The sequence below is a fragment of the Strigops habroptila genome, chromosome 11 (genome assembly GCF_004027225.2).
Source record: "Strigops habroptila isolate Jane chromosome 11, bStrHab1.2.pri, whole genome shotgun sequence".
NCBI classification, from domain to species: domain Eukaryota; kingdom Metazoa; phylum Chordata; class Aves; order Psittaciformes; family Psittacidae; genus Strigops; species Strigops habroptila.
Window position 1 is genome coordinate 18,165,468 of NC_046360.1, and position 17,957 is coordinate 18,183,424.

The following is a 17,957-nucleotide window of genomic DNA, read 5'->3' on the forward strand; positions in this document are numbered from 1 at the left end:
ACGTGAAAAAGATGAAAGAGTGAAAGTGCCTGACCTGTTGCAATGTGGGAATGCCATCCTGCAGATAGAAATCAAATACAAGTTACTGTTAGCCACTACTGCTTCAGGATAAACCTTGGCTAGGACTCAGTTTTAAAATGTTTCCTATTGTGTAGAGCTCTTCTAATATAAAGGTTTTTTCCTTACCTTTTTTCCTTAGCAATAACAGCATTCGTGTGAAAATGGTATTTTATTTGCTAGTTAGCTCCTATTGTGTTTTCCCTACCTGAAATGATTTTGCTTTTATTAGCTAGAAATCCCATCTAGCTAGAAAACCATCCCTTGGGATGCTTTCCTATGAAGCATGCCAAAAGTATCCCAGGGGAGCAATCTTTCACTAACAGAGAAATAAATGAGATTTCTCCTGTAGGTACTTTTTCCCAACTTCAGTTTTTAGTAACATAGTAGCTCACAAGATTCATTAAATCCCAAATCTCTGTTGAGTAACGTGAAAATAATTTTTATGTCGAGCTGTAATGTAACAGTGAGAAGGTATTGCTTTTATTTGTCAAAGCAAGGAAAAGCGCAAATAAGGTTCTGCCATTTTGAAGTAGAACGACTTGGAAATGAGCAGTCTTAGAAAAATTAAGTTTTCATTTATTTTACACAGTAGTTGCTGAGTGACTTACTCAGGATGCTATTAGTAATTACTGTATACAGTTCAGTGATGCTTGAAAGCTCCATTCTCCTGCTTGACTCATGCTCTAAAGATGACCTCTGCAGCAGAATGGAGACTTGCTTAGATTGCAGTAAGAACTATGGTGTTTGACATGGAAGCCACATTACCCTGTACTAACTGCATCTGAATTTAAACAAAGCATGCCGGATGTCTGCATAAAATGATACTAAGCAAAACTATGCTGTTTGTTGCTGAGAATTTTGGTGTGCAATACTCACCTCAGGGTTTTCCTGTCTTTCCATTCTGTCTAGTGTTGAGGGTGAAGCCCCAAGCAGCGAAACTGGCACGTCTTTGGATAGCCCCTCTACTTACCACCAGGGACCTATAACACACAGCTCAGCTCTCAGCCCAGACCATTACGATCACTCTGCTTACGGGCTGTATTCTGTCTCCCCTGGACAACAAAGATCCCGGAGGCCGAAACTTCAGCACTCAACATCCATACTGCGAAAACAAGCAGAGGAAGAAGCTATTAAAAGGTCAAGATCGCTTTCTGAGAGCTATGAACTCTCTTCAGATCTACAAGATAAGCAGGTATTTGAGCTTTGTTACCTAAGTTATGATAATGGCAACATGTCTGCAAGCTGGAAAAAATCTTTTCTAGCATCATTTCAGTTGTAATGCTGAAAATACCTTTTTTCCTGTGACCTACTTAGTTCAAAATAGTCATGTGTCAGCATTTCTGAGGTTTGTGACTTCTTTTTTATTGTGTTGTGTCATCCCTGTGTCCCGCTACACCTTCCCTCTTCCTGAAGAAAGGTGTAAAAGATACGTTAATAGTATTAAAAGTAAATCAGTTCTGCTAGAAATTGTGATTTCATGCTTGGAGCAAGTACTTAAATGTAATAACATGAAATATTTTTCCAAGAAAATGAGTCATTTTGAGACCTGGATTTCTTTGTGTTGCTGAAAGAAAGGAAGAACTTCTTGCAGCTGATATTCTCTGCCCCATCCCTCGCAGTGTTCAAGGCCAGGTTGGACACAGGGGCTTGGAGCAACCTGCTCTAGTGGAAGGTGTCCCTGCCCATGGCAGGGGGTTGGAACTGGATGAGCTTTAAGGTCCTTTCCAACACAAACCAGTCTGGGATTCTATATCTGTGGGGTGAATTCAAGATCTTGATTGGTTTTACTCAACTGGGCAAAACTCCCATATACTTTAGAAAGAAATGGATAAGAGCTACGTAGGTGTTCAAAGCCTTTGTCCCTAAAAAGGCACTTCCATAAGATAGTCAGCCTCAGGCATTCCTTTTAAGCTTTATTCTGAATGTAGTCCTATTTGAAAGATGCTTATTGCCATAGAAGTTCATATTTATCATTTAAAAATCATGCTGTAGTAGCTTCAGGTAAGCAAATGCACAGGATGCACTGGATTTCCCTGATAAATACACAGTAGCCAGCATGTCGGTGATTGGGGCAGGGAGTTGTGTTGTTAGAGATCTTTCTTGCCACAGAACATTTTGTTTACTGTGAATCCCTGTGGTATATTACATAGTCACTCCAGCCTGCGTGGTAACATGGTGAAAGTGGAAGCAGGCAGAATTCTGCAGACAGGAAGCAGACTGCTCCTCATTTTGGACCACACATTGACCCTCGATAGAATTTATAGGGGCCAAGTCTCATTTGCCATCTATTTATTGTTCTGAAATTTCAGGTTGGAGAATAATATAATGTTGTTCCAGAGAGACCTGGAGGAACAGAACTTGAGCTGTGGCTGAAAATTAAAGCCAGGATTTGGGATAGCAAGTTTGAGAGTAGTTTATGCTCACCAAATTCTGTATTGGAGTGGGGACATATCAGGTTCCTCATTCTTGATGTACATTATGCCAGCTCTGCTATTAAATTGGACCTCCATGTGAGATCTAAAATATTACTTCCTTTTCCACCTTTGGCAGTTGTTCTTGCTGATGTCTCATAAGGGATTGATACAGAGTGTAAGGCTTACTAAAGAGGTCTCCTGCACTGCAGATACTCCGCAGAGCCTAATTCCATCTGTCCTTTTATGCTGGATTAATGGAGAATGAGGACTGCAAATGTTATTTTGGATTTGTTCAGGGAGTCCTACACAATAAAAAGTGACAACAATACATAAAGGAAGCTTGATACCGAAGAGTTGCTTACTGCTCTTGAAAAGCTCTCATTGAAACCTCAGAAGATACTTCAAAACTATTTAGGAAAATGTCCAAGGCATTACCTAAAGGCAGTGTGCATTAAATATGCATTTAAAAGGTGCATGAAATATTAGTCACAAGTCTAGTAAATCATTTAGGCAAATTCCAAAATACTCTCAATTAAAATTCCCACCAAACTCCCCTGATTTATGATAATCAGTGATGTTATTTTCTGTGTAAACCTGAAAGACAGCAGCCTGTTTGCAAGAATAAAGCCCAGGTAATTTGTTTTATAGCAGATTAGGTTTTGGTTTATTCTTTCACACCAGCTATGCTAGTTTTCTTTTCTTTAGCTTTGACATTTAATTTTGAAAGGAGAACTAAATGGACCATTAATCATTTGTTTTGAGATTAGTCCAATAATCTCGTGATTTATTTAAACACGTCACCTAATGTACACTGTGGATAGAAACAGCAGCAGATGTGTGGCAGCAGTGGCAGGGTTGTGACAGAAGTTCCTAGTAAGATTTTAAATCTTTGGAATGTCTGACAAGTAGCCTCCTAACCTCTTTGACAATATAACCTCTGCTTGGAGTTGAAAGGCTGAGCAGTTCTTTTACAGACAAATGATAGGAAATTGTGCAGAGATGTACAGATTCCTGTCTCAGAGAGCAGTTACAGCTTTCTGAGCCCAGTTAAAGGAATTTTCAAGATATAGTGAAAAGAACAGTTCCGTAGCAGTAAGTTGGCCTCCTCAGTTTATGCCAATAACTGTGCATAATAGTTTTTGCATCTAGAAGTCAAAATTAATGAAAATCAGTGATTCACCTTTAAAAACACTGAGCGTAAAAGGAGCTCATCTCTGATGTGGAAGGAGCTGCTGAACCCGGCAATGGCACTGAAAGAAATACATCAACCCCTCCCCAGTGGTAGACATAATGGACTAGAAAATATTTTTAGTAGCATTTAGTTCCTTCCCCAGAAGAGGTGAAGCCCCTTTGCACATCAGCATCTGAACTTAACAGTGACTTGGTGAGATCTGTAGAGTATGAGGGGGAGAGGTCGTGTGCACACATCCATGTAACATAAGGAATTAAAACATGGGCTCTAATGAAAAAGGGTGCCTGGATTTGCAAGCGAGGAAAAACGACTTTTGAATCATTGGAGTGTTATGAAAATTGCATGAACTTATACAAAACTAGCTGCCAGGAAAATGGTGGTTTTAATTGTAGTACTAAACATTGATTTGTCATGGATGGCTTGTGTTTGGGAATAATATGGATCCAACAAAGAGTAATCAGAACAGAAATTAAATGCTGGGGGGAGGAAATGTTAAAGCTAGTTCCTCATCTTGTTCAGTGTCATTTAAATAGGTGATGCTTTTCATCTTTGGAAGGAAATGTTTGAAAATACCTTTTTTTTTTGAATATTTTCCAAAAGTATTGACATGTTGTTTTCGCTAGGTTAAATGGGCAGCATTTATAATGTGCTTATTTTGCATATTCATTCTGTTAACTGGAAACACGGGCAATGTTCAGTGTAATCACAAGAATGAAAATAGATTTCAATTTGTATTTAGAAAGTCTGACATATGTTCCTGGTTTGAGGAAGACAGTGTACATGGACATTCCATCAGAGGAACCTCTCTGGAAGGTCTGGGAGGCTCAGTTTCACTTTGCTATCAGGCCTGGGTGAAATGATGCTGCCTGGTTTTCATTCATGTAGAAGGTGATGCACCCCTGGAAGGGTGATGGCCACTTCTAGAATTTACTCCCAAAATATGGCAATTTGCCGTATACTTGAATTTCACCTCCCTGCAGTTGTCCCTCCAGAGAAAGAATGACTGCATTATGCTGCATCAGAGTGCTACCTTGACTGCTTTGACATGGGCACACTGATGCTCATGTGTGAAAACCAACATTTAAACACACACAAATGGCCAACACATGAAATTGTAAATGACAGTTTTCACATAGTCATATATTCATTCTATTTTTATGGTGCAATTTGCAAATGACTAGTCGGGTCACTATTTGTGCAGTTGTTAGTCTGGAGCTTTGAGTTTGCACTTGCAGAACCAGTATGCACTTTGAAAAATGTCTGAAAATGAAAGTTGTTGCAAGAACTTGGGTTTTGTTCTACTTTAACCTTGATCTAACCTGCACAAAGTCACAAAGTACTTGTATTGTCCCTTCCCCAGGTGGAAATGCTAGAACGGAAGTATGGAGGCCGTCTCATAACTAGACATGCTGCTCGTACCATACAAACAGCTTTTCGCCAGTATCAGATGAACAAAAACTTTGAGCGTCTGAGAAGTTCTATGTCTGAAAATCGTATGTCAAGACGCATTGTACTGTCCAATATGAGAATGCAGTTTTCCTTTGAAGGACCTGAGAAAGTCCACAGCTCTTACTTTGAAGGAAAACAAGTTTCTGTTACAAACGATGGGTCAAAGCTGGGATCCCTGGTACAGTCCGAATGTGGTGACCTGGGAGAGTCAGCTACAATGAAGTCTCCAGCAGCATCTACTGATTTTGCTGATGCTATCACTGAACTAGAGGATGCTTTTTCCAGGCAGGTGAAATCCCTTGCAGAATCCATTGATGACGCCCTGAACTGCCGTAGTCTACATTCAGATGAAGTCCAGACTCCGGATCAAGTCAGAAGTCGTGACATGGAAAGGGATAGCTGTGCTCAAACTAAACCAGCCATTCACAATGTGGATCACAGGAAGCTTGATGAGATGACAGCGTCATACAGTGATGTTACGTTATATATTGATGAGGAAGAGTTATCTCCACCCCTTCCACTTTCCCAGTCAGTAGACAGACCGTCCAGCACAGAATCTGATTTGAGGCTCCGGTCTGTGAACTCTTCTCAAGAGTATTGGTCCATGACCCACAAAGATGATAAGATAGACACTGATACAAGCTGCAGGAGTACCCCATCCCTGGAATGTCAGGACCAGAGGATGAGAATGGATCATCTACCATTGCTAACTATAGAGCCACCCAGTGACAGTTCAGTGGACTTGAGTGATCGCTCCGAGAGAGGTTCACTAAAGAGACAAAATGCCTATGACCGGGGGATCACTAGTCAACAAGGAAGCCCAAAACACATCCCTCACAGTATTCCTGCCAAGATTATATCCCGAGAGGAACAGGAGGCCAGACATAGGGCTAGGCCTATAGATAGTCATTTAGCTATCAATGGCACTGCAAACAGGCAAAGCAAATCAGAGTCTGATTATTCTGATGGAGACAATGACAGCATCAACAGCACTTCCAACTCTAATGATACAATAAATTGCAGCTCAGAATCTTCCTCTAGAGACAGCCTAAGGGAGCAAACCCTGAGCAAACAAACCTACCACAAAGAAACTCGCAACAGCTGGGATTCCCCTGCCTTCAGTAACGATGTTATCAGGAAACGCCATTATAGGATTGGACTGAATCTCTTTAACAAGTGAGTACAGCGTTTCCTCCTTTCCTCTCTGTGTTTGGTAGAAATGTGGCCTCTGAGCCAGGAGGATTTTTCTTGTACCAGATAAGTAAGACTGGTGTCTGATATTGACTTTTCTGTGAATAACAAGCTGTGTGTGGTGACTCTTCATGTTTGAGTACTTACAAGTTGATGTCTTCGTAGTTAAGCAGCTTCAGGGGAAAAGAAAAGATACAATTATTCATGTATATAAATGATAGTAAATTATTGGGGAAGATGTATCAAATTCTTGTTGAAAAGTCTGGTGGTTTAATCCTGGTTTTTGGTATTATAACAAATTCTGATTTCTTCCTGCCCATATAGGTGTGGTAAGATTTGTCAGATGGGAATTAGAAATTACAAGCAGTGCAAGATAAGTGTTTGGTTTAACAGAGGCAAGGCCTGGAATTTGTTCAATAGATTTCATCAATACTTTGATATTAAAAAACAATGCGCTGAGTATTTTTACCCTAAATAAATATTATTTATCATAAAATTATCATAAAATCCGTATTTCTACCCATAACTGTTAATTTTCCCATTTATGGACTTGTTTAAAATTTCTATGAAATTATTGTCTCAAGTTTCTTTGTTTTACTGAAGTACTTTCTTTCGATGCTTCCACGTGGCTGTAGAAACGTGAACACTGGGATAGAGGGTAACAGATAATATACTGCTCTGAGCTCTGTATTCACATTATAGGAGTTATCCAGTTCTCATCAGAGCTATCTCAATCTGAAGAGAAAAACTAGGAGGTTGGCATTAGAATTCCTAGTTTTTCTCACTGCTTAGTTCATGCCCAGTGTGCCAACTTCACTGCCCTCAAATGGGTATCACTTACTTAAACCTGTTCTGGTACTAGTGCTTTTAAAGCTCTTCAGAACACTTGGATGAAAGATGGTAAGTGCCCACATTTTTCCCTGCTGGTAGCTCACAGTGTTTGCAGAAGCCTTTGAAATTTTGCACCAGGTGCTTCAGGATTTCTTTATGAACAGTTTGTAGCTTTGCAAGAGCTAATGGTTATTTCATCGTGCTGCCATAGGCCTTGCTTCACAGCCTCCTGCAGCTTGAGAGAGCTCAGCCCTCCTTTCCAGCTAGCAGTGCTGAGATTTGTTTTGGCTGGAGTAATAGGTCAGTGGTTCATCGTGTAAGAATATGTTGTATCATTGCAGACACTTCAAGCTGTTTGATGCTATTGCGTGAGGCTGTGCATTGCTGTACTGAGTATGAATGGGCCAGGTTTGACTGTAAAACTTTCAGGTTTGGTTTTTTTATCTTTGTAAAAGGTTAATAGGCCTTTACAGAAGCTTTTAATCAATTGGAAGTATGTAAGTCATAGGATCTCTGCAGCTTTTCATGTTCATAAAGTAGATTGGGTAGGAAGATACATCAGTTTGCTTATTTTAGGCTTGAAAACATTAACATCTGGGGGGGAAGAGGAGGGAAGGAAGGTGCTGGTTCTGTTTGGCTGGCATTTAAAGACTCAGTGTTTCCTCGGGTTTTTGCACAGCAATTAAGCCTTGAGCAGTCGATGGGCAGTGAACTTCAGGCTGGATAATATGGTCTTTAGAGTCAGTTGCAGAAGGGTGAAAGAAAAAAGGTGGTCAAGCAGCATGCAGCGATAAATGAGAGCATTTGAAACTGTCAGATGCTTCTAGTGACATACCCTATCAGCAGGAGACTGACAGTGAAAAATAAACATCAGGAGCAGAGGAGAATAGAGACTTTTATTTGAAACACATCTAAGTGATCTTGCTGCATGGACTGGAACAGAGGTAAACCTTTTTTATATATTAACTGGTTGTCAGACAATTTGCAGTTTCTTAGCAGTGAATTGGAAGAGATAGGGCTGTGCAGAACCCCAGGCACCTCTGTGCATGATCTTGTGCTGTGTGTGACTCTCATTCCCCCACTGCGTTATATCTCCAGTATCGATACAGAACTGAAGAGTCTCATTACCTTCTGCTGAGTCACTCTGATTCCATTGGTAGCTCACAGTCCCTGAGTATCCCATGGATTTCTGTTTTGATTATGGCTCTTCAAGTTGGCAAATTGTAGCATTTTCATTAATAGCCTTCTTTCCCTTATTTCTATTCCATGATGGTATTGAACCATTGCAGAATGAGATGGTGCATGAATCTGTAAACCCTTTTTAAAAGGGAACTGGGAAACTTCCAAAAGCTTTATTCTTTTAAAAGTTCAGGAGACTCTTAAAGAGTGCACCAGGTGGGATTGCAAATTGCATTTTGTGAGGTTACTGAAGGGATAGAGATTGTGTTCAGCATTTGCCATTATTTGCAAGTGATGATTTGTTCAAGATGAAGAATCCCTTTTCCTTTCAGGTATGTGCTGTGCAGGTGCATTGATTTCAATTAACTTCTGAGCATTATGCTCACTGTTCTCAGCACATGAAGTATGTCACAGCATCTTGTGTGTCCAAATGTTATTTGAAATGAAAGCCAGGTCCTAGATGTCAGCCTCCTTGGCTGAGGCTGCTGTTCTCCAAGCAGAACAGCGTGAAGGAGGATTGCCCAGCCTGGTTAGACATGGGCCAGGATGGGGCTCCGCAGGTCAGGCAGACTTCCTGCTAATCCGTCCCATCCTCCCAGCTTCTCTCTCTTGCAGAGTGCTTGTGCTTCCTATCGTGTAACCAGATGTACACCCACAGTGTGATGACATACATGTTTTTAGTCTACTCTCCAGTGTTCAAGTCAGTGCAGCAGAATCATTTTGATGTCTTTTGCCCACGTGGTTTTCCATGATGATAAAATGGGGCAGCAGTACAAGTTGTGGCATCCTGAGGGGATGTGTGCTCCACACATGCAGAAGCACCCTGCGCAGAGCTGAAAGAAGAGGCTTTGGAGGTACCTGTTAAGAGAAGTCAAGTTTTCTTCCAGATGTCTGCATCTACCAGGGGAAATTTTAGGGATGTCTTTTACAAAATGTTCATGTTAATGTCATTGTGTCTTTGAAATGTCTTCCTTGTAAAGCAAGATCCCAAACCTTAATTAACAAATAATCATGTAATTTGTTTCTGGTACATGAAGCTGGGCTGAAATACAAAGAATTTAGAGCCTGAAAGAAGTGCATGAATTGTAGTAAATACTTCTGCTTTGTTCACTAGGAGCGTTGAAAGAATGAAGCTTTTAAAAGCATGAAAAGTCACTATCCTCACAATAGAAATTTCAACAGATGCTTTATAATTTTTCTGGCTTTCCTATTTCAATAATAATTTTCAGAATCCAAAGTGGAGTTTTCTTACCAGAGGCCCTTTGTTTGAATAGCTGGTTATGGGTGGAGTAAAGCTGGAGCACAGCTGGGGGTCTGGTTCATTCAATCACTACTATATGCAAAACATTAGTATCACAAAGGTCTTTGGAGGATGGAGAACACAGGACAGTAGAGAAAAAATAGAAGGAATTGAAATCCATTTTTCTAGGAGCTCTATCATTTGATCACGGAATTTGTTTCGAACTATAACTTGGCACTCAGTTAGGAACTTCAGCATTGATTAAAAGAGTATACTTTTAAAAGATGTTTTGTGGTATCCACTATACCAGAACATAAAGTATCGCCCAAATGGAACGATTTCTGCCAAAGAAATTGCAACTAAGAAGCAGGTTCTGTGCATGCCCCTGGTTTTGAATGGCAGTAGTGATTTCACCCTGTCAATAGGCTATCAGACTGTGTGTCACCATTCATTGCTTTCCTAAAGGGAGGATTGCAGGTGCCGCAGTGCCGAGCTGCCGCGGAAGCGTCAGAGCCCAGCTGTGTTGAATTAGGCATTTTCTTCAGTGTAGCTTGAAAGGGCTGTAGTCTGGGAGGGAATACACTGGAAACCATTCCTCCCTCGTAGGCAGAAGGAAAACACTACCTAGAAAGGTTTATTTTGCAGGCTCCAAACCCTGCCAATGCAAATCCAGCCTTTGAGACTGGTTTGCTTATAAACAAGGCTTCAAGAGGCCTTTTGACTGCTACTTAATAAAAAAAGGGAATCAAAAAACCCAAGTGAAAAGGGCTGTGATTTTATTCTCGTGTTTGTTTTGACTGCAGGCTGGAAATACCAGGTTTACCAGTTATTGCAGCCCAATCTGGTAGGATTTTCAGGTTCCATTCTGCTTTCAGTGCACTGATGGTTCTAACAGATTAAATAGGACTGAATGGTTTAACCTCAGCAGCCTGCCTTTGGGTCAGCTTTGCAGTCAGTAGTTGCACACCATAGTTCTGTATAGAGCCGTGTGCCTGTAGGAAGAAGTATATTGCCTCATTCTGTCCTCTTGTGCCACTGTAAGAGTGGCGGTAACTCTGGTTCCTTGCCAAGTACTAGGTACTGCCCTCAGTTACTGCCTCCTCAAAGTCTCCAGCACACCCAGCTGGGCCATGACAAGTAGAGTGCACTGAACTGTTCTTCAGCATTCTCTTGGGCAGGGGGTACAAATGCTTCCTGTATTGATAACATATTTTCAACAGAACTTGGACAACATTGGGGTGGTTTGAAAATGTGATGTGACTGTGGCTTGTATTATAAAATAGGGGAGTAAAAGTTTGTGTTTCTCAGACTCATTTGTTATTCAGGCAGAGACTAGAGTCATATTTAGTATCTCCATTGGGGTATCGGATGTCAGAAGGCACTGGCTGTTAAATGTCCTCTCATCTGGCAGTGTTCTATGGCATTGGGATTTCTTGCCATGGGAGCCAGTCTTGCTGATGGTGGTGCCAATGTCTGACATTGCTGGCGAAGAGAGACTGTGAAGCCCAGCTTGTGGCCGTTCCCACCGTGCTGGGGCAGAATTCTGTTGAGGGCTCTTTTTGAGTAGTGTTTTGTTGAAGGATTTACAGCCTAACCTTGCACTTACATCTCAGATACCACCACTTTACATTGCTGGAACAGAGGCTAGGCTATAAATATTTCTACGATAAGTTTTCCCAGGTGTCTTTCACACACAAACACACTCCGTTTTGGCCTCTCTTGCTTTCTGGAAAGGGCAGTGACAGGTGGAAAACTGTTCTCTGGGTGTCCTCAGTCCATCATTGTTTTGAGGAGTTTTCTATAGCTTCTTTTATAACAGGCTGTTATTGAGGTTCTCACTACTCCCAAGTTCTCTCAAAGGATTCAGAGCTAAAAAGGCATGAGTATCTGTTTGCATCATGCAGTGATGTAGCATCTTGTGACCTGCGAGCCCTCAAAGCCCTACCAGCTTCATTCGTTGCATGATGGGCATGATTTTACTCAAAATTTAAACATCACTGTTGATATGAATTGGATACTAATTCCAGGAGCAGACTTTTTAAAACATGTCCAGGTGCCTTGGAATGTTAATGTAAGTATTTCTTTATTTTACTAAGCAGATATGGGAAGAATTTGCTGAGTGCTGGTGAGATTGCACCAAGTACAAAATTGCAAATTACAACTGAAGAAATTGTGGTTGGAAATGTGAGACACACAATGATGATGTTTGTGAGAAGGCACATTTTTCATTTCCCATGAAAGCAGCTCTAACTGTTCAACAGTGGTATACAGTTTCCATCATTTACATGTAGGTAGAGATTGAAGGTAACTTGGAATCCTAAGCACTGTTACATTCAGAAACTTTTCCTTTATATGAAATCCTTAGAAGTTGCCAGATGTTATTAATATCTTTTTAAGCAGTTTTGCAGGTAGCCATAGTTTAAGTGTTGTAATAACTGCAGTAATCTGACGTTCCTCCGTTCACACCAATCACATGCCTAATGAATTCCACGTAAGAGGCTGAACATACTTTCTGTAATGCTCTTCCCAGGTCTCATGCCATTCCTTCAGCATTCTGGCCTGAAAACATGTTCTTTTAGACTGTCCCCCTTAGAATTTTAAGTTGAAAGCTTGTTGGAAACATTTCTAATGATTTTAGACCTCGTAAGTGCAGATTGAGTAGGAGAGAGAAGGTGTAAATTAGACTAAGTTGGCGTTCTCTCTAGCTTTGAACTAACGCTTTCATTTTGTGAGCTGATCTCTGGTATCTTTTGCCAATCCTGTATCTTCTGTGAATTTTTGGAATGGTTCAGTAGAAACAGGAAAGGGGAGACGAGAGGCGCGTTCAGGATTTCATAACAGCCATTTGCCATCCTCGTGTGTGCGCTGAGAGGGACTTTGCTGTTGTTACAACATCTGGACTGCAGATTATTCAGCCACAGACGGTTCCAACAAAAATTAAAATCACAGCACTCCATGTAGCTTGTCCTCTAACATGCCGAGGAGTTAGTGAGAAGAGAAGAATGTTCTTAATATGACTCTCATTATTTCTAAAAACATTTAGCCCTCAGTGAGAACACCCAAAGGAAAAAACCTACTCTGTGTGTTTTGCTTTGTTTTGTGCCTGTTTTATCTTTTCTCCCTGCGGACCCATTTTTCCTCTTTTTTTTTTTTCTCCAAAATGGATGCTTTGATTAGCATACATTATGTCCTGCCCATAAAACCAGCTGAAATGTTGGTTGAATTGGTTGAATCAGTTCAACCAATAGTATATTTAAGCGTCGGTTTCAAATATGGGCACAAGGATTCCCTTCACTGCCATTAAATGGGAGTATAAACTTTAGCAAATGTTGGAAGCAAATCTGGCATTTGAAAGGCTGCCCTGAGAGCAGCAGTAACTGTGTGTGAGCAGCCCTGGAACCGGGAAGGAGCCATTACCTCATCCTCTGCCGCCAGCTCCGCCTGCCCTTAAAGATTCTGGGCACACATCTGCCTCCTGCTGCTCCGTGCCAGGAATGGGGAGCTGGTTTGCTCTAACAATGTCTGTGTGCGTGGCTCAGGATACAGTCAGTTGTTAGAAAACAAGCCTGGGAATGGAGGAATCTGACTGAGGAGCAGCTCCCAGAGCAGCATCTCATAGGACTCTGGGTGGTAGAATTTTGACTCGTCCCCACCCTCCCCCCACATTCAAGTGATCAGATTTTGATGGCAAAAGATATGCCCAGCTGCCTCTGCAGGCAGGCAGAGGACAGTCTGAACAGAGGCTTGGGGGGTGCTCAGGAACCCTCGGAAGAAGAGTTAAGGAAAAGAGAAGGGGCCACCGACTCTTTCCTCTTGGACAACTATTCACATTTGTCCACTGAATGAGGTTAGGTGGTCTGAAAATCCGGAGCTCTCTAAACAGTCTAAAACGTGTCCATTTTAAAGCAAAAGTGGTTGTTGGTGTTTCCCACTCATAGTCAGCAGAGTTGTAGAAACTGAAGCTGAAGTGCTTCTGTTATGTGTAACTGGGGTGAGGGTGTGGAAAGAGACTTTAGGGCAGGGACACCAGAAGAGGTTAAGACAGGGACTGTTCCCCAGTTTCAAGTACATAGTCATCTTCATGTCTCATTCCTGACTACAGTTGCATAAACATGAAAGCAAAACTCAGCCCTGGCAAATAGTTCTGAGAAAGCCAGCAGGTTTTTCATGTATCCTGTCTCAAATTGGAGTATATTTTGCTCTGCTGGCAGCTACAAACTCTTTTCTCTACTCTGTGAGAAATGCAGAGATGCAATGGGGTCAGAGGAGGTGAGAAAATTCTCCCAGAGCATTTGGGTCCATTTATTTAACTAAAATATTTCCTCCTTTCTTGCAAGCAGGGGAAAAAAATCAGGCTGTCCACTGCCAAGAGAGGGAATAACGAGGAGCTGCTAAATCTGCTATAGCATGATGAGTCAGGAGTGTTTGTACTAGCAAGGACATGTCCAGCTACTGCATTGCAACTGCTCGGGGTGTGCCTTAGGATTCTCTGCACTGTGTTAAGTGCTTTATTCCTCGAGGCTGGGCTTCTCATACAGAAAACTCCCATTTCTGAAATAGCTTTAAACTCTTAAATAAATAGCTTATCCTCCTTTGTTAGAATAACCCAGACTTTCTGCTTGGACCCTTTAGCTGCCTGTTAGTCATTTTTATGGGTTTGTAAGCAGCTCTGGTTCAGGCTGTAGTTTTCAGACAAGCCTAAACATTCAGTAGCAGTGATAGCGGTTTAACGTGTGATTTCCTTTACTAGGAAATGGTGACTTAGAGAAACAGATTGATCTGGCAGAAAGTAACAGTAGAAGTACTGAGGTCAGTTACCCAGTTCTATGAAACAGGCATCCACAGAGTTTCCTCTCTTTTGCTCCCCCACCAAACAGAACTGGGCACTGAGATCACTTCCTGGTTACAACTGCTGTTAGTGACACGAGTATAAATCAACTTCCAGTGAATGGAACTTCCTCCAGGTAACTTGCTGTAGTTGCAAAGCAGCGATGACCTTCACAGCTGTGCTGGTAGCTTTTGGTCTTGGATGAACCTGAGAAGGTTAACATATCATCATGTAGCGAGGAGAAGTCATCCCCACTGCGGGGGGAAATGCAGGGCTTCTGCCCCAATACTGTGAGTAACTATCTCCCTGTTTCTGTGAGATGGGAGAGCTGTGTGAAATGTGCTGTTTCTTGGCTTATTTTCCTGACCCAGGGACTTTTCCTTGTAATTACCAGAAGATGCAATTTACACCTAGTTCTTCCTCGTTAAACAGTTGTGTAACACATGAAAGATGCAGCTCAGGCTTCCCAGTCTGTTTCTTCAATCTTCCTTTCAGCCCTCTTGCCTTGCTGCATAGTTGAGTGAGCTCTCACAAGTTGTTTTGGCATTAGTTTTGGTAGTATTTTAAGGATATTGGGTTTTTTCTTCTTTCCCAGAAAGTTTAAAATAGACATAGCAATTCTCTTGGCTTCATTGTGGCAGCAATAGGATATTCAGCAAAATGAAGGAAGAAGTACAACCATAGAAACAAAATGTAGCTGTCTGCCAGACTAAGGAGAATGTTCAACTAGCTTGTTATTGCCAACTCGGCTATTTAAAAATATTTAACTTCTTAAATGATTCTAAGAAACGTCTTAGATCCTTGCTACTAAAAAAGCCAGCCCTGGATTTTAATGTTAAACTACTGCTTAGGTTTGTGACAACTGTCGATGTTTCAAAATGTGATCTCTGGTATCAAAGGCAAGGAGGAGGATTCTTTTTTAGCAGAAGGCTGGCATCGTAGCTGCATTAAATGCTCCACCCCCAAGATGAAAAAGTTTCTTTGGCAGCAGCACATTTGTGCACTGTTTCTGTTTGTGGTGTTGACAACCTCTAAGAAATGTTTGTAGTTCTGGTTTGCTTGTTTCTAGATTCACTCAGCTTATGGTCCTTTCAGTGTAGCATGCCTGTGTGTGCCTAAACATGGACAAGGAACCACAAAGCACACGTGTGCCTTTAGGAATACTGAAGGTCCCAGTTTCTTTCACCAAGCTCCTCATGTTCCATCGGGCAAGCCCCATCCCCCCTGTCTCAGACAAGGGGGGATAAGAAGCCTCAGATAAGGCTGTAAGAACAGTACATGTGTGGTTGTTGACATTGTGTGAGTAAATCCCTAGTTTACCTTAAATGGTCCTTTTGGCATTGCTGGGTATTGGAAACTAGACTTGGGCAAGCTGCTTCCCATGCTCATTTGTTTATTAATGCTTCCATTTCACAGCTCTGTTATTGTCTGAGCATCTAAAAGGAAATACAAAGATTTCATGTGGGTTTGGATGCCTGTAAGCTTTAGCAAGTCAGAAGTAGGGAAGGCTTTATGCACCTTTGCACTGTGGTTTTGTTGACTGCAGTTTGAGGTAGTGCTTGCTATTCTCTTCTCCTATGGGCCAGCGTGGACATGGGCACTTTATCTACACTGTGGCTTGGTTACTGCAACTGGTTGTGCAGCTGCAGGGGGAGCTGGACTGGGTTAAAACAAAAAACCACCAAAAAACCACAAACCAAACCAAACCGCCACGCCCCAAAAAACCCAACATACAAAGCACAAACCCCATTTTTCTCCTAGTTCAGTTTGGCAGGCAGGCCTCTCATCCCTACGGTTGGTTTGGAAGAGGCTGATGCCGGTGCTGGCACTGCCGCGGTAGCACTCAGCTATCTGCAGCACTTGGCTTTATTGGGCTTGTTTTGCAGTAAGACTGGCTGTACCAGTAAGTCTGGTAGATAACAGTAAATGCTACCTTTGTGCACATCTCTTTCTTACCATCCAGAGTCTGACTAAAAGCTTCTCCTCTACCAAATTCACTTTGCAAACTCATTGCAAGTTTTTTGCAGAAATAGCATTTCCTATCACTTTTAAAGAAAACATTTTGAGTATCTAGGTAATACAAAGCCTTGTTCCCCAAGTACCACTAACCTGTGGGATCTGGTGTCACTTTATGTCCAACAATAGGATAAGGTGGTGTATTTCTAACCATATTTCCTTTTGTGGCTTGGACAGCATCTGTGTGTGTGTCCCTGGTCCTGCACTACCCGTTGGGTGGTGTGAGCACAGTGGCCGAACTGGCTTGGGATGTCAGTCAGCAGATGCTGCTGTCATTCCCCTCTTCAAAGGAGGAGCTGTTCTGACCCTGGCTTTCCTGCTTTCTCAAACGCTGACAGGTCTTGAGCACTTCTCAGAACAGAATTCAAGCAGAGTCAAACCAGGGACTGGAATTATGTGATTTTGACAGTCCATATTTAGTAATTCATGGAGCTTTAGGGCTGTTCGTTGTCGTTGGCAATCCAGAGTTTCTGCAGCAGCTAGCTGGTGATTATCTTTGCAAGGTGATGATATTCTCACGTGGTGTAAATGACTGTAATAACAGGTATCATCCTAACGTTGTCTGTCAGTGTTTCCTCCAACCAGGTGAAAGTTAGTTGAGACAAATCATGACACATTCAGAATTAGACACTCTCTTTACTAATTTGCTCGTAACAATAGAACCATTAGGAATGTAGTGCTTTTCCCATGCTTTTTATATACATGTAGGTTTTAGTCTAATTAAAAAAAAAATCCTTTTCTTTTTCTTCTGCTTTCTATGTATTCTTAACTTCGATAAGCACATTTCTTTCAGGAATGTACCAACTTTGATATTGTTATCCTGTTTATTGTTCTTCTTTTGTACCCCATAGGCCAGATCATTCTTAGGAGAGCCTTGTACGTCACTGACATTAGCAACACTCCCAAACATGCAGACTTCTTGGTGACTTTACCAGATTCAACCTCCACAGCTGTTTGTTAAACAAAAACCAACCCAAGCTCTCCCCAGTTTCCCAAGCTATAAACCCCCAACAAACCACCACTCTCATGAGATCTACACAAGTGTCAGCAAGTTGTGTGAATTTCCACTGAATTTATGCTTTCAGCACTGCATGTAGAACATGCTGAGTAAATCAGCCCTCTCCTTCTCATTCGTGTTGTGCCTTGGAGGGAAAGGTGTCCTACTGACGAGAGGAGACAGCAGGGATGTGCAGGGCTGTACTCTTGTCGTGGCTTTTGAAGGAATGGGAGTTTAGGAGGGGTGGGGTTGGGGATTTTTTCTCTTTGGGTATTTTTCCCTGTTGTCCACATGTGATTTTGCACTCAGCATTCGGGGAAATCACTTCCTCTTAAAGATGTCCATTTCCAAAGAGTGCTGCAGGATCTATCCTGACCTCAGCAGCACACCAAGCCGATGTTTTTGCTGGGTATGAGCAGCACTCTCTAAGCAGTGTGCTTTGTAAAATCTACTGATTTGAGCTGTTATTTTGAAGTTTGTGCTACTTTCTCCATTAATGTTTTTCCCCCAAAGTTGCTTCAAACCATCCTAAAGGTCTTGTTACTAATCAGTTTCTGGCA

The 17,957-nt window shown here is 41.7% G+C and overlaps 1 protein-coding gene across 13 annotated transcripts in view; it reads left to right on the forward strand.

Annotated features, from left to right (window-relative positions):
* IQSEC1 (IQ motif and Sec7 domain ArfGEF 1) overlaps nucleotides 1-17,957 on the forward strand; it is a 337,453-nt gene that overhangs the window by 283,982 nt on the left and 35,514 nt on the right. For all 13 annotated transcript variants that reach the window (XM_030501810.2, XM_030501803.1, XM_030501811.1 and 10 more), the window contains 2 exons: nucleotides 970-1,252; nucleotides 5,027-6,291. In XM_030501810.2, the coding sequence (XP_030357670.1) occupies nucleotides 970-1,252; nucleotides 5,027-6,291 (1,548 nt within the window). The remainder of the gene's footprint in view (nucleotides 1-969; nucleotides 1,253-5,026; nucleotides 6,292-17,957) is intronic.